The sequence below is a fragment of the Austrofundulus limnaeus genome, unplaced genomic scaffold, assembly GCF_001266775.1.
Source record: "Austrofundulus limnaeus strain Quisiro unplaced genomic scaffold, Austrofundulus_limnaeus-1.0 Scaffold1349, whole genome shotgun sequence".
In the NCBI taxonomy this organism is placed as follows: Eukaryota; Metazoa; Chordata; class Actinopteri; order Cyprinodontiformes; family Rivulidae; genus Austrofundulus; species Austrofundulus limnaeus.
In genome coordinates this window covers 39434-53792 of record NW_013953751.1, presented here as the reverse complement: position 1 = coordinate 53792, position 14359 = coordinate 39434, and the positions used below count along the sequence as shown (strand labels likewise).

The following is a 14359-nucleotide window of genomic DNA, read 5'->3' as shown; positions in this document are numbered from 1 at the left end:
TCTTTGGGACTGTAATAAACGAGTAGAATAATTTGAGGGGGGTTTTTTTTTTTTTTTTTTTTTGACAGTTTTTCGTGTCAGGCTTCTATCAGTACTGACTTCACGCCAGCACTTCTGCATTTTACACCAATAAAGAGCTTCTGCAAATCTAGCATACGTAACGGCAGCAGCTGGGTAAACGGACTTGCGTGTCTTTTTGATAGCCCATATCTTCATTCAGGCTTTAAACGGAACGTTGGGTATAACTTTTAAAGTATCTCGTAGATTTAGAGCTTTGGGTTTTACTGTGTGAACTTTACGGGGGTTAATCGGTAGCTGTGCATAAGGTGTGAGGAATAGAGAGGAAGTGTGATTTTTTTTTTGAGTCGTTTGCACAAGTCATCGAAGCCTATTGAGTTGGAAGAATTCACTTTATTTTTGCAGTCACATGCAAGACCTTTTAGGATCACTGCTGTAACAATAGTCTGCTGTCATGAAGTAGTAAACAAACCCAATAAATGTCATATCTCACTTTGGATAAAATAGTGCCTGTCTATAGTTTGGCTTTAAATGTTTAAGTCTTGCAACACGTTATATTTATGGCATGCATCTGATGTTAATGTAGCTGTTATCAAACAGCCTGAAACAACATCAGCTTTTGCATATTTTTACTCTGTTGCCCTTTTTATGAGTTTGTCTTTCCTGGTTTCTTCTAATCCAACAGCCTCCCTTTATTTTCTTTCTTCTGTTGTTTCTTTTGATGAAAAGCTTCTTTTTCTTTAATACAACTCAGTATATAGCTTTTTATTTATTATTTATTATTTTATTTATTTATTTTTGCGTTGTAATTGTTCAGGGCAGTGAATTCTCTGAGGCACTGTGGGACTTGTAGGCTTCAGGCAGGAAGTAATAATTGTCTGCCTTAGTTTAAATTGATGTGGGCATTAGAGTCAGCAGACAAAATGAAAGGTCAAATTTTTGCCACACGCTGTGGTTCTAAGTAGTCCTCATTGCAACTGATTATATCAGTGATTTTTATTTGTATTTCTATTGCTGTTAATCTGATTTACATTTTGGACTGTCACTGGATAAATGTGAATGCTAACTCAACAATGTGACATGAGAATTTTCTTGATAACTAGGGATGCACCGATATGAAAACTTCAGCCAATATCGATCCTATTATTATTGGTGTTATGATCGATAACGGATATTTACAGATATTACACAAACACAGAAATGAAAATAACGACTAGACCGCTGACACAGCTCTTTACTAGGGATGGGCATAATCGTATCGTGAAAAAACATAGATCAGTTATTTTTTGGCACTTGACCATTAATATGATTAATGCCACCAGTCCGCCTGGTGCTCCTCTCCTCTTCAAATATGACAAACATTTTAAAAAAAAGTTTTGTAAATTTATTTACCTATCAACCCAATTTAAAGTTTTATGTATAGATGTATAGCCTGAAATATGTAATTTTGACACCACTGGAACAGATTTTTATGAAGATAAAATCTGTCCCACTAAATTGGTCATGTGACCAGGACATATGGGTGTTCAGGGATTCCAGGGGATTAATTGTCAAATTAATCGTTATCTGCTAAATACCACAATTAATCGTGATAAAATTTTTTGCCAATATTGCCCAACCCTACTCTCTACTTGAGGCTGAGCAGCGTCACTATCGCTATCGTGACCACTCGACCAAACATTTTCCCTCCCAGAAAAGGAACACAAAGCTAAAAAGTGGGAAATCAATGTTGGACGTTAATATCGGCCCAGTTTTACTCAGTGAACCAATGTGATGTCCTAAAAAAATGACCGATATCGACCGATACCGATGTTAATGCAGATATATCGTGTATCCTTATTGATAACCAATACGACTTATTTACGCATCATATTCACACGACAGTTGTGCCACATTTCAGTAACTTTCTACCTGTTACTTCCTAAAAATACTTCCAATCCAAGGAGTATAGATTGTAGAATAATCTGGAAGATGATGTTAAAAATGCTAGATTAATGTACATGTTCAAGAGAATGATAAAAGTTGGGCTTTTGAAGAGCTATGAAACAGTATAATATGCATTCATATAAACTGGTGTTCTAGAAGGATTTGATGTTGTTTATTTATTTATTTTTGAAGACTAGTATTGTTTGAGTTTATATTTGAGGACAAAAAGGGGCAGATATAAGATTTTTTTCTTCTCTGCTGCCTTTCATTTCATTGTATTTCTGTTTTTCTTCTTTATTTGTACATAGAATTGATTTTGTTTTAATAAAATGAAAAAAGATTTTAAATAAAAAATTTAATAAATAAAATTATCACAAATAAATTACAAAACAGAGTATTACGTTTCACTGGATCATTCATTGCTTCCAATGAAATTGGATTCCTATTTATTAGTGCTACTTTAAATTTGATCATCTGCCAGTGAAAAGAATATGATGAAGAAGTTACCTAGTTGCCTGTGGGCAATATAACTAATACAATAATCTGCTGTTGTGGGATTATTTTCTTGCCAGAAATGTTTCTCTATTCTTCCCCTCTTCTGCACTTTTATTGACCTCATAACTTGGTTGTTTATTCTCGCTGTACACCATTTAGTGTGAGCTCGTGTGCCACCCTATTGTTCTTCTGTAAGGTTGGATTCTAATCAAGTTGTAAAAATATTATACTAACAGCAGCGGGTGTGAATAAGGACATAACAAGCTTTTTACTATGTATCATAAGTAAATGCTCAACAATGACAGAGTTTCTCATAACAATATTACAAGTTTATTACTGAGTAAGGTTTACAGTATGTGTACTTGGTGAATATGTATGGTAGCTATGGTTAATCAAAAAGAAAAAAAATTGTATAGGTCTTCTGGAAGGGTTCTTCTGTAATGAAACATTTCGTCTCTCCTCCAAGAGACTTCTTCAGTCTGAGACGTTGTACCACAGAGCAGACAGTGTCCCTACAAACCCAGGAGCCAGGCAGAAAGAGAAATCACACACAGGACAGGCCCTGGAGCAGTGTGGTTATCCTGACTGGGCTTTCCTGAAAGCAGACAGGAAACACAGACAGGATTCCATGCAACCTTCAGGTGAAAATGAAGACCACAGACCCAAACCAGTGGTTATTCCGTATGTTGCGGGTGTTTTGGAGAAACTGAAACGTTTATTTTCTAAACATGATGTCCCAGTRGCTTTCAAACCCCAAAACACATTACAGCAAAGGCTGGTTCACCCCAAAGATCCGGTGCCCCGGCACAAACAGAGCAATGTTGTATATACTGTTAAGTGCCAGGAGGACTGCGACCAGTTATACATCGGGGAAACAAAGCAGCCACTGTTCAAAAGAATGTCCCAACACAGACGAGCTAATTCTAATGGCCAGAACTCTGCAGTTTTCACTCATTTACAGGCCAGCGGTCACTCTTTCAGAGATGAGGATGTTCTCATTCTTGATAGAGAGGAACGTTGGTTTGAGAGAGGAGTAAAAGAAGCCATTTTTGTGAAGAAAGACCGTCCATCATTAAACAGAGGTGGAGGCCTCCGTTTTCAGTTGTCCCCCTCCTACAGCATGGCTATTGCCAGTATCACTCCACCCCCTGTTAACAACAAGTGTTAATTAGGTGTCAACGATAGCCATGTGATGTGAGTATCAGTCACATGGAGGCAGGGCTTAAAAGCCTGAATTTTGCCTGAAACTCTCAGACTGAAGAAGTCTCTTGGAGGAGAGACGAAACGTTTCATTAGAGAAGAACCCGTCCAGAAGACCTACACAATTTTTTTCTTTTTGATTTTTTACCTGGATTACTGAGATGCATCAGGACATCTATGGTTAATGTTAATAAAGACATGACTGATTGGCCGGATTGAACTTAGTTTAGGAGGCACAACTGAAGCCTACATGGTTGAGAAATTCTCCTTCATCAGCCGTCGTCAAGTTGTCCTTGTTCAGTCATGTAAGGGTACAAGATGTGCACCCCGCTTGATTTCAAAATTAATATAATTTACCTGTAGAGATGTGATATTTATTCAAGCCACTGACAGTAATTTCTTTGTTAGATGTTAAGATTTGGGGCTAACAAAGTCCATTTCCAGGTCCCTATGTGCCTAAATTTAGCTTCACGGTTATTTAAAGCACAACTCTATATATTTTGTGTTAAGTAGTAGTAAGAATCCTTTCAGCTGTGATTATTAAACAACAGTAGCATTGTTCATATTCCTCCTCCTGTCAGTGACTGTTAGAAACTGACAACTTTATCTGGTTATTTACTTTCCCCGGACCTTAATGAGAACCAGAATGTTACTTTTAAAAAGTTTTTTTTTGTTGTTGTTGTTCTCAGTTAACTTTCCATTGTAAAACTAGATTCTTCGAGGTGTTTTATTTGTCTGCAATTAAACAGTTTAACAAATTCTACCCAAACTTATTTATCTTTGATTCCCTTTTTAATTGTGTGATTCTGGTCTGTGATCAGTGAGGTTGTAGCGAGTGAGCTGTTTGTTGTAAGTGATTTTGTCATTGAGCTGTTGAGATGAGTGTTTTCAGTATATGCATGTTTTAAAATGTGGTTTTTGTTTTAAATTTTGAAACATTTCTGTGGAATCACTGTGTTCAATGAGGCCTTTAAACAGACAAAGTTGATTTATTTTTCTGTCAGCTTTGGTGATTCAACTATCACAAATTAGATTTTTATCGTTCAATGTTTTTTTTTTTAGATAGATTTACTTTTAGATTTTTTTATGTAGAAAGTATTTTTTGAGGTATGCATTTCTACAATACTCTTACTTTCTATTTCATCCTCTCTTCATGTTGTTGTGTCTTTTTGTTTCTTTTCTCTCAGGGCTTTGACCCGCCTCATCAAAGTGACACCAGGACAGTTTATGTAGCAAACCGTTTCCCCCAGCATGGTCATTACATCCCACAGCGCTTTGCAGACAACAGGATCATTTCCTCCAAGGTATTAAAATTCCTGTTAGCCTGTATTTGTGTCCTGTTTTATGGCACTTCAGATATGCTGTCATTGTAAAACAAGAATGTAAAAGTAGCCAGTTAAAATAAATTAGTACATTTATTTCAATTGTTCTTTTTGCCACACTTGGACACACTTGTGTTGCTTAAAATGTTTCTTTAAGTTTATTTTTTTCTCTGTTCTTTCTTTTTCAGTATACGATTTGGAATTTTGTACCCAAGAATTTGTTTGAGCAGTTTAGGAGGATTGCAAACTTCTATTTTCTCATTATCTTCCTTGTACAGGTAATGTCACACAAATACACATAAAGACGGCCACTCTGCAGAAACATGCTCTGTTTATCAGCTGGTGATGACTCATGTGTGACCTCAGCTTTCCTGCACACACAAGTGTGTGTGTGTGCGTGCATCTGTTTTTGCATGAGTAAATGTGTCACTAACATGCAGGGGCCCGAGGAGATAGAAGTCTAACTCTGTTTAAAAATTACACCCACGCATTTGGTCAAAAGTGTCGTTACCTCCAGCCCAAAGCGTCATGCCTTCAGAATGCATCAGTCATCCTGTGCTGAAACTGGATTCGTCTTTCAGATTTTTAGCTTTCCTCCAGTGTGTTTGGGACTGTGTATTGAAGCCAAAGCAACTGATTTGACTTTGTCTGAGAAGACTGTTTTTTCTCCTACTCAGGTTGTCGGTTCTTTGAAATCATCTTAGTCTAAAATCACTGAAAAGCATTCATCTTTTTTTAACATTGTGAATATGATATTTTTTTAGATGGACAAATGGACCCTTTAATTTTAACATTTCTCAAATGGATTCCTGGTTACCTGTTGTTATAAAATTTGTTTCACAAAGGGCATTAGAAAAAGTCACAGGAATGTTGCATTTTTAAATAAATGTTTGAGCTTATTTAGTTGTCTATTTTTATTGTTTCAGTTTCATGTAGAAATGTCGTTTTTGAAGCCTCTAAAGTGGTATTCTTTGAAAATGGGTTCCAGTGTTTAAAAAAAAAATCTTGAACTTTTTAATTTTTGTTTGAACAGCTTAAACAAAACTTTTTAAAACTTAGGTTTTGTACTTTAATGTGACACAAAATATAGATTCCTTTTGGTCATTAGTCCACAAAAAATTATTAGATTCTTGATTCATCATTGTCTCTTTTTTTTGTGTTCACAGTTCAAACCACAGTATAATATATGCTTTTTACGTTTTCACTTATACACCAATAAGTATACAGCAGGGGCTGGAAAAGAAGCTGAAAATAAATTTTACGTGTTTGTTTACCTTAATACGTGTTCGTAACCAGATAGAAAATACACCAATATTTGAATGTTTGAATGTGAAAAGAGTTATACTACCACACCACAGCGCTGGTCTGAACCACGTTTAATGCTCTCTCCGTGCATTCAGCAAAGCATTTCAGGAAGCAAATTCATTAAATCATTCTCTTCAGGATTTGATGCCGCCTATTTTCATTGCGTCATCAAAATGGGCCACCCTACAGCTTGAGCCAGATCCTCAAACATAATTCTTTTCCTCTTGATAAAACAGTGGTTTAATTAAGTGTTTTAAGTGTGTTCAGGCAGGTATCTGCTCTGTGTAGCCATATTTTATAGCCACCCAGACCAGTCTGTACATGAAATCATCAGTTTAATCACAGAAATAATCACACAATAAAAATATCATTATATTTTCTTTTTACGTTTTCACTTGTACACCAATAAGTACACAGTTTAGAGGCTGGGGATTGAACCCTTGAGCCTCCGATAGGAAGGCGACCCCCTCCCATTCACGCTCTTTATGTGGCCCTTTTTCTATGTCCTTTCAAAAGTGTTTAAGTATGTATTGTCCTTTACAGCCATCTGTTGAACAACTACAACATTGTGAAACAGTTGACAGTAATTTATGCTGCATCACCTGCTCGGTGGAGCAAACTGAAGGCCCTGCTTAAAGCAGTGTTTTCCCAAAACAGTAAATGAGGAAAAAATGCTTTTAATTTGCACTTTAACTCCCTAAAATCAAAATAAAGTGCAAAAATAATAATGGTTATAATTACAAACCTTTAGGAAAATATTAAAGTGACTTACAAAACTAGAGGAAGGTATTGCAGTTTACCAGACATGAGTTACATAAGATGTGCCTGAGTCTTTATTTTTTTACTTTTCTGTTCAGCGAGCAACAAAATCTTCTGTGCAGATTTTAGTGCATATATTATATTATATATATTATTGTATAGTATTATTGTGTGATGACAAACTTCAGATACTTTAATGTCATAGACTACAAAGCAGATGCAGCTCAAGGTTATGATTACCCAACAAGTTAAAATTTGAGTCAAAACACACTAAGAGGATTAAATGTGACTGAAATAAATTATCTTCAAAGTGTTTAATGTTTATTAGGTTTTTTAATGTTTTTATGCACGTGTGTGTGATGATCAATTAGCTAGGTGCGAGAGCGTTTAGTCACTTTAACATTTTCCAACAAACATGTTTGACAATTTGTGTTGATTAAAAGGTTGATGTGGAAATTCTGTTGTTGAATGTAGAATGAGGGAAGTTGGGGACAAAAGCACAGATGAATGTAAAAACCTGTGTAAGTGACTATTTGTACAGATGTGACATTTAACATTGGAGGAACCTTATAGACATTTCCTATTTGACAAACCAGCCACTACTTCTCTCTGTTCTGTTGTCTTTCACAATTTACACCCACTGTGCATGTGTTTTACTGCTTTATGGCTTTGTTCATACCTTTTATTAATCTGTATGTTTTATTTCTAGTTAATGATAGACACCCCAACTTCTCCAGTCACCAGTGGGCTCCCTCTCTTCTTTGTGATCACAGTCACTGCTATAAAACAGGTGAGTGATCAAGCAAATAATAACTTCCTCAAATTAAGACTTAAAATGTGGAACTGACCTAATACCATTCCGGTTTGAGCTGTTGTTGAAACCAGAAATTAAAACCAAGCTAATTTGGCAATCCATTTTTTTGTCTTGACTCACTAAAGAAGCATATCATCTACAACTTTTTTATAGGTTTATTTTAATGCTTTTATAAATGTGACATTAAATATGTTTATTTGAGCCAGGCTACGGTGTAATTACCCCATTTTCAACAGCTCACCTGTGATATTTGAAAGGCTTGAATGGCTTTCTTCGCAGGGCTATGAAGACTGGCTGAGACACAAGGCAGACAACGAGGTTAATGGAGCTCCAGTGTTTGTGGTTCGCAGTGGAAGTCTGGTACAGACGAGATCCAAAAATATTAGGGTAATATTTCTAAAGCATAAAAATTCATCGTGCCAGTTATTTTATCAAAACGACTTTGGTTTTATAAAGTCTCTGTTTTTGTTCTGTACATGAAGGCCTTTACAGTTTATCACAAACATCATTATTAATTTTAGCATGGCTGTTGAATTCCTCATGATAGTGATTTTTTTTTACATAAATATCATAGAAAGTTTTTTTTCTTTTTGACAATTTGAGGAGCATTAATTCACAGATAATTCTCCAGAGGGACATAGTATGAAAAATAAGCTTTTTTTTTTTTTTGAGAATTTAAAAATGTGTATTTGTGAGATTTTCAGATTGGCAGTTATATGTGTGAGATGAATATAGATACACAGTATAATAGTTTTAACTGATTGCATCAAAACCCTGCATCATTTCCTGCTGCAGCTTGTCTCGGTCATGTTTTTTTTTTTTTTTTTATAAGTTTTGCTCATTCACTTAAAAGAAAAGCAAATGAATTAATTTGGTTTGTTTCAAGTTCTTGGATGCTAACATTTGCTATTTTCTTGTGTTTTGCATTTATTTAAATTTCCAACGTCCACCTACAAATCTAACATGCAGGCTTGTGTCTAAACAAGTTTTGTTATCTTTCCAGTGATTCATTGTTTTTAAAGGCAGTCATATGTTACACATTGATCGGTCAAACTTTTCCATGATAAATTTCTAAAGCTAATGATAATAGAATCCAGTGACGTATGCTTTTAGTAGGAAGGCAAGTTCTACAAGCTTGAAAAGCACACATGCTGTGTTTATAGTCACAACTGAGATTTGCTGACAGGAGTGCAAAAGTTTAAGACAAGGCTACAAAATGTTGAAATTATCTGTCCCAGTAGAGACAAAATCATTAGGCTGCAACTTTTACTTTCTGTCTTCTAGATTAAATTATGTTGCTTCCAAGAACAAGAACTAATAAAAAAATAGATGTTTTGTTGAACTACTCTGAAAAATGATTTCATTCTAGTAAAGTCTAAAAATAATTTGTAGCAGTGGTGTATTTGAATAAGGCTTCTAACAGATCCTAAACCTTTTTTATTATTTTTAGCTTTACTTTATCAACAAATGAAACATATTCTGCTACAGTACTAACAGTTAACAATGTAAGTGAACATTTGAGTACAACCAAAAGGAGTTTAAAAACATTTTGTTTAATCAGAACAATGCATTTAATACTGCTGTAAACTTGGACCGTGTAAACCTGGTTCTGTTAATTTCTTGTCCATCCAGGTGGGGGACATTGTCCGCGTAGCTAAAGATGAGACCTTCCCTGCTGATCTGGTGTTGCTCTCATCAGATCGTGCTGATGGGACTTGTCACATCACCACAGCCAGTCTCGATGGAGAGACCAACCTCAAGGTTTGTTCGCGTCGCTGCAATCAAATTAACATTTTGTGTGTATGTGACTGCCAATTAAAGCTGGGTGATACGAACTAAAAGTAATGTCTCAATATTTTTAGCTGAATGTTGATGATATGTTCTCTGCTTGTCTGTCACCTTGACTCTGAACCAGTTCCAAATAACTGAGCCAATGTTTAAACTTTACTAACCAGCTGTTCTTCCTTCCTCCTTAGTCACAATTATCCCTTATCATAGGTCGTATTCAGACCTGATAATTTGCTCCGCTTTAAACGAACCAGAGTTCGTTTCCAGTGTTCCGGACCTTTTGTGCAGGTGTGAATACACTCATGCGAACTCTGGTGCGGATCAAACAACCGGACCGAGACCTGCTTTTTGAGGTGGTCTCGGTCCGCTTCCAAACGAACTCTGGTGCGGATCAAACAACCGGACCGAGACCTGCTTTTTGAGGTGGTCTCGGTCCGCTTCCAAACGAACTCTGGTGCGGTTCACTTCAGTTCGCTTCTGGTGTGAACACAGACCGGACTCTAACCGAACCAACTGCATTAAACATGCACCTTTTTGGACTTCACAGGCCACCGTTGCTGAGCTAAATAAACTGAAAACATACATGTTTCGTCATCTCCTGTTAGCAGCTCTGCTGCCGGCATGTTGTGGGTCAGAACACGCAGAGCACCTCGTCTCCTTTGGGTCGCGGGACACATTTACTGACGCCGCTCCAAAATTAGAATATCATCATGGAACCACCATTAAATTAGCGCTTCTGACATTTTAAATGCTGTTGCAGTTGTACTATCAGCACAAATGTGCGCATCAGAACCGCAGCATGCAGGACTTCCTTGTTTTCTGCTGGATCTGTGGCTCAGTCCCGCCCCCGTCCTTTTTTTGTCCAATGGGAGCAATGATCGTCACACTCGTGGCTTTGTTTACAAGTTATAGTTCATTTGCAAAAAAGCACAATGTGAATGCAAACCGCACCAAACGAAAAAAAATAAAGTCCACTTTTGGTCCGGACCAAACAATTGGACCAAAGGACTTTCCTGGTCTGAATACACCCTTAAAAACATTGTTGCCCCAGTTTTAACCATCACTTTTCTTTATCAGCATTTAACTGTGTGTTTTTTATAGACCCATTTCTCTGTACCAGAGACATCAGTGTGTCAGTCAGTGACCCAGCTGGAGGCTTTACAGGCTGTAGTGGAGTGTCAGCAGCCAGAAGCTGATTTGTACAGGTAATCTGGACTTCTGTGAACTCCCACCTTCAGAATACAAATGTCAGAAATTCCCAGTTCAGTTCAGTAGAGTTGGCTTCAAAAGTTATTCAGTTGTAGATGTTCAATCAATAATTACTTTGTTAGGGTTTCATTAAAAGTCCATTGAGTAGTTTGAGATATTTTGCTAACGGTACAAACAAGCTCACATAGACACTGCAAACATCACCGCCCTTTTTCCCTTTGGCAGCAGGCAATAATATACACTGTGTTAAACACATGGTCGACATGTTCCTCTTAAAACAATTATAAGACAATTATAAGATAGATGACAAAGTTAAAGCTTCATCATTCTGATGACAACAACTTAGCAGGCAGCTTTAGGACTTTAAGCAGTTTGCATCTGTGGCGCTTTTCTCCCCTTCCCCCACACAAGGTTGTTTCTCTCACATGGTGGCTGTTTTTAGAGTTGTGCTGCAGTCCTTAAAACATCCAGATAAAGTGCACGTGAAAACATCCAGGTCATAGTGCATGACACTAAGACAAAACAAACGTGCTACCAGTTGTCTTAGTGTGCAGGTCATGCTGGTTTAAGACTATGTTAAAATAGCAGGAGAACTTCTGTGTAGTGTGCTTCTGTTTTCTGAAGTTTTCATTGTATTTATAGGCAGTATTTCAAAAATATCTGAGAATTTGAAGTGCTTAGAAAACAGAAAATGTGTTCTTTTTGCACTCAGTGGTCTGAATGTTATCTAATATCTGTTACATTTATGAAAAAAGTTTTTCAGTCACTGTCCAGAGTCACTGACAGGATTTAAATTTACATGGACCTAACTGACCCAGCATTTGTCAGCTTCTTGCTGTGATCTCATTTCGTTAACATGGTTTTAGCCTTGTTTCATTAATTAGTAATCAAATGTTTTAAATCAAATCTTGTAGTAATTTCCTCTTGAGAAATCTTTTGTCAGATTTTCAGTTGCTCTACCCAATCATTGGCCTTGTTATTTAGTAATCACTCTAAGACGAAATCTTTTAATACATCTGAAACGTTTTTGGTCTCTTTCAGATTCGTAGGTCGTATCACTGTGACTCAACATGGAGAAGAGATCGTCAGGTAAAACCAGATTTAAAAGAAAAATAAATAAATTTAGCATGTATTTACAATTATTTACTGTGTCAGGTAACCATTAAACACTCWTTCATTCATGGCAGCTACTTGTTGAGTTTGTGTATGAGGCTTGTAACAAAATAAACATTATTTGCACTTTTAAACATGTATTATTTTTTTCATATATATATATTTTAGACCACTGGGTCCAGAGAACCTGCTGCTGCGAGGTGCCAGATTGAAAAATACCAAAGAGATTTTTGGTGAGTCTGAATGGCTGTGATGATCCAGACATTCATTTTAGAATAAATCCTTAGAGAAATTAATAATAAAAGTTTTACTGTGAGCTGGTCCAGTGAAACTTGAATCTGATCAAATCACAGCTGTAACACGATAAAGCATTTCTCAGCTTCTGCTATTGGTCACTCATTATCACATGTTTTATAATCTTCTGGTTTAAAGTATGACTTGATCAGGAGTGTAATGGACAAGCCACGAGTTTAATGTAATAACTAAACTAACTGCTGTTGCAGGTGTGGCAGTTTACACAGGGATGGAATCCAAGATGGCTCTCAACTATAAGTGCAAGTCCCAGAAACGCTCCGCAGTGGAGAAGTAAGCATTTTTTTCGAAGTAATCAAAGCGCCGCCGCTCAAGGATGTGCTTAATGGGAGTTAACGTTTTAAATGTGTTCCCTTATCAGGTCAATGAACTCATTCCTGATCATCTACTTGGTCATCTTGCTGTTTGAGGCCATCCTCAGCACCATTCTGAAATATGCCTGGCAGGCTGAAGAGAAATGGAATGAACCTTTTTACAATCAAAAGACTGAACAAGAGAAAAACAGCAGTCCGGTTAGTCTGCAGTGGTTTTTTAATCAGAATAATTCAGTTTTACAAACTTGTTTTTGGTTTTCTGTCCTCTCTCATTCAAAGTATTAAATAAGATTTGTTTATTTTATTTAATATTACACTTCTTTCATTTTTTTATGCAGCGTGTACTTTGTCCTGCTTTTTTTTTTGTTTTTTTTTGTCTTTGGTTTAAAATAACTTAAAATATTTTAAGATGGGGCAATTCTTTGATCCATGTGTTCACAAAGAAACTGCTAGGTTTAGTGTTGTCTGTGACAAGGTACTGTATAAGAAAGGAGTGGCTTTCACTGGGTTTATCTGTTGGTATGTCAGTGTGCCTGCCAACTCTAATAAGTCACATCGACCAGCAGTCTTTTGTAAAACAAAGAAACAAAGGCACACAGTTGTGCTCTAGACATTCTGCTGTCATATGACAGAGAAATACTCGTAACAAATAAGAAGCCTTCTTTTAGGATTTGGTGTATTCTGTGTTCCAGCAATCCAATGGGCTCAGTATATAGTATAATCTTTACAAGTGAGTATGCCTCCAAATTAGTTATCTCCTTGCTCCAAGGGGGTAACAGTTCCAGAAATATCTGAAATCTTTTTATAGCCTAAAGAGAAATACATGAGTATTTTTTTAGTAATACTTATTCCCTTAATCTGTGTGTTTTATGACTCAATTCTTAGTTGATCATGTCATAAAGCTGACTTTTGTTGCTGTCGATACTTTGTCTCACAATCTGTGCTCACTCCCCTTTCCTGTCACATGAAGTAATTATTTCCTTAATAGGAATGGATTACCCTGCCTGCTTCCATTTAGAAAAATCTGTGCGGAGGCCTGTCATCCTGTGTGGCTAACATGTATAAAATTTAAATTCTGTGATAGACGTCGATTTTTTTTTTTCCTGTAATTTGTCTGTTTTAACAGTTTTTGTACATCTCCTGACCAGTAATTTTATATATATTTAATCTAATCTCTCTTTAGATCCTTAAGTTCATCTCTGACTTCTTGGCGTTTCTGGTCCTCTATAACTTTATCATCCCCATCTCACTCTACGTCACTGTGGAGATGCAGAAGTTCTTGGGCTCTTTTTTTATTGGCTGGGATTTGGATTTGTACCACGAGGAAAGTGATCAGAAAGCTCAGGTCAACACTTCCGATCTCAATGAAGAGTTGGGACAGGTGTGTCACGAAATCTGCAACATTCGTGTTTTAATGTAAAAATACCATGTCTACAGAAGAAGTAGTTACTTAATCATACTTTTGTAAAACATGAATTGTTACTGAATTAGAAACATTTCTGACATCAGTTGAACCTCGACCTTATATGCACACCTGTGGGTTTTTGTTTTACAGGTAGAGTACGTTTTTACCGACAAGACGGGTACGCTAACAGAAAATGAAATGCAGTTCCGTGAGTGCACAATAAATGGAGTCAAGTACCGAGAAGTAAATGGCAAACTGATACCAGAGGGAATGACGGAGGAATCTCCAGATAGCTCTGCAGCACATCTGGTAATGCAAAAACACAAACATTATATAAATAACATTAGTATTCATGTGCATTTCTTTAAGAACTTTATGT

General features: G+C 36.5%; 1 protein-coding gene across 4 annotated transcripts in view; it reads left to right on the top strand.

Annotated features, from left to right (window-relative positions):
* atp11b (ATPase phospholipid transporting 11B) overlaps positions 1-14359 on the top strand; it is a 52958-nt gene that overhangs the window by 2710 nt on the left and 35889 nt on the right. For all 4 annotated transcript variants that reach the window (XR_001312408.1, XR_001312409.1, XM_014031937.1 and 1 more), the window contains exons 2-13: positions 4827-4943; positions 5150-5239; positions 7735-7815; positions 8119-8226; positions 9472-9600; positions 10729-10832; positions 11878-11925; positions 12118-12182; positions 12453-12534; positions 12623-12773; positions 13759-13956; positions 14131-14289. Coding sequence is in view for 2 of the 4 variants with exons in the window: in XM_014031937.1 (XP_013887391.1) it covers positions 4827-4943; positions 5150-5239; positions 7735-7815; positions 8119-8226; positions 9472-9600; positions 10729-10832; positions 11878-11925; positions 12118-12182; positions 12453-12534; positions 12623-12773; positions 13759-13956; positions 14131-14289 (1332 nt within the window). In the remaining 2 variants the exon portion in view is untranslated. The remainder of the gene's footprint in view (positions 1-4826; positions 4944-5149; positions 5240-7734; positions 7816-8118; positions 8227-9471; positions 9601-10728; positions 10833-11877; positions 11926-12117; positions 12183-12452; positions 12535-12622; positions 12774-13758; positions 13957-14130; positions 14290-14359) is intronic.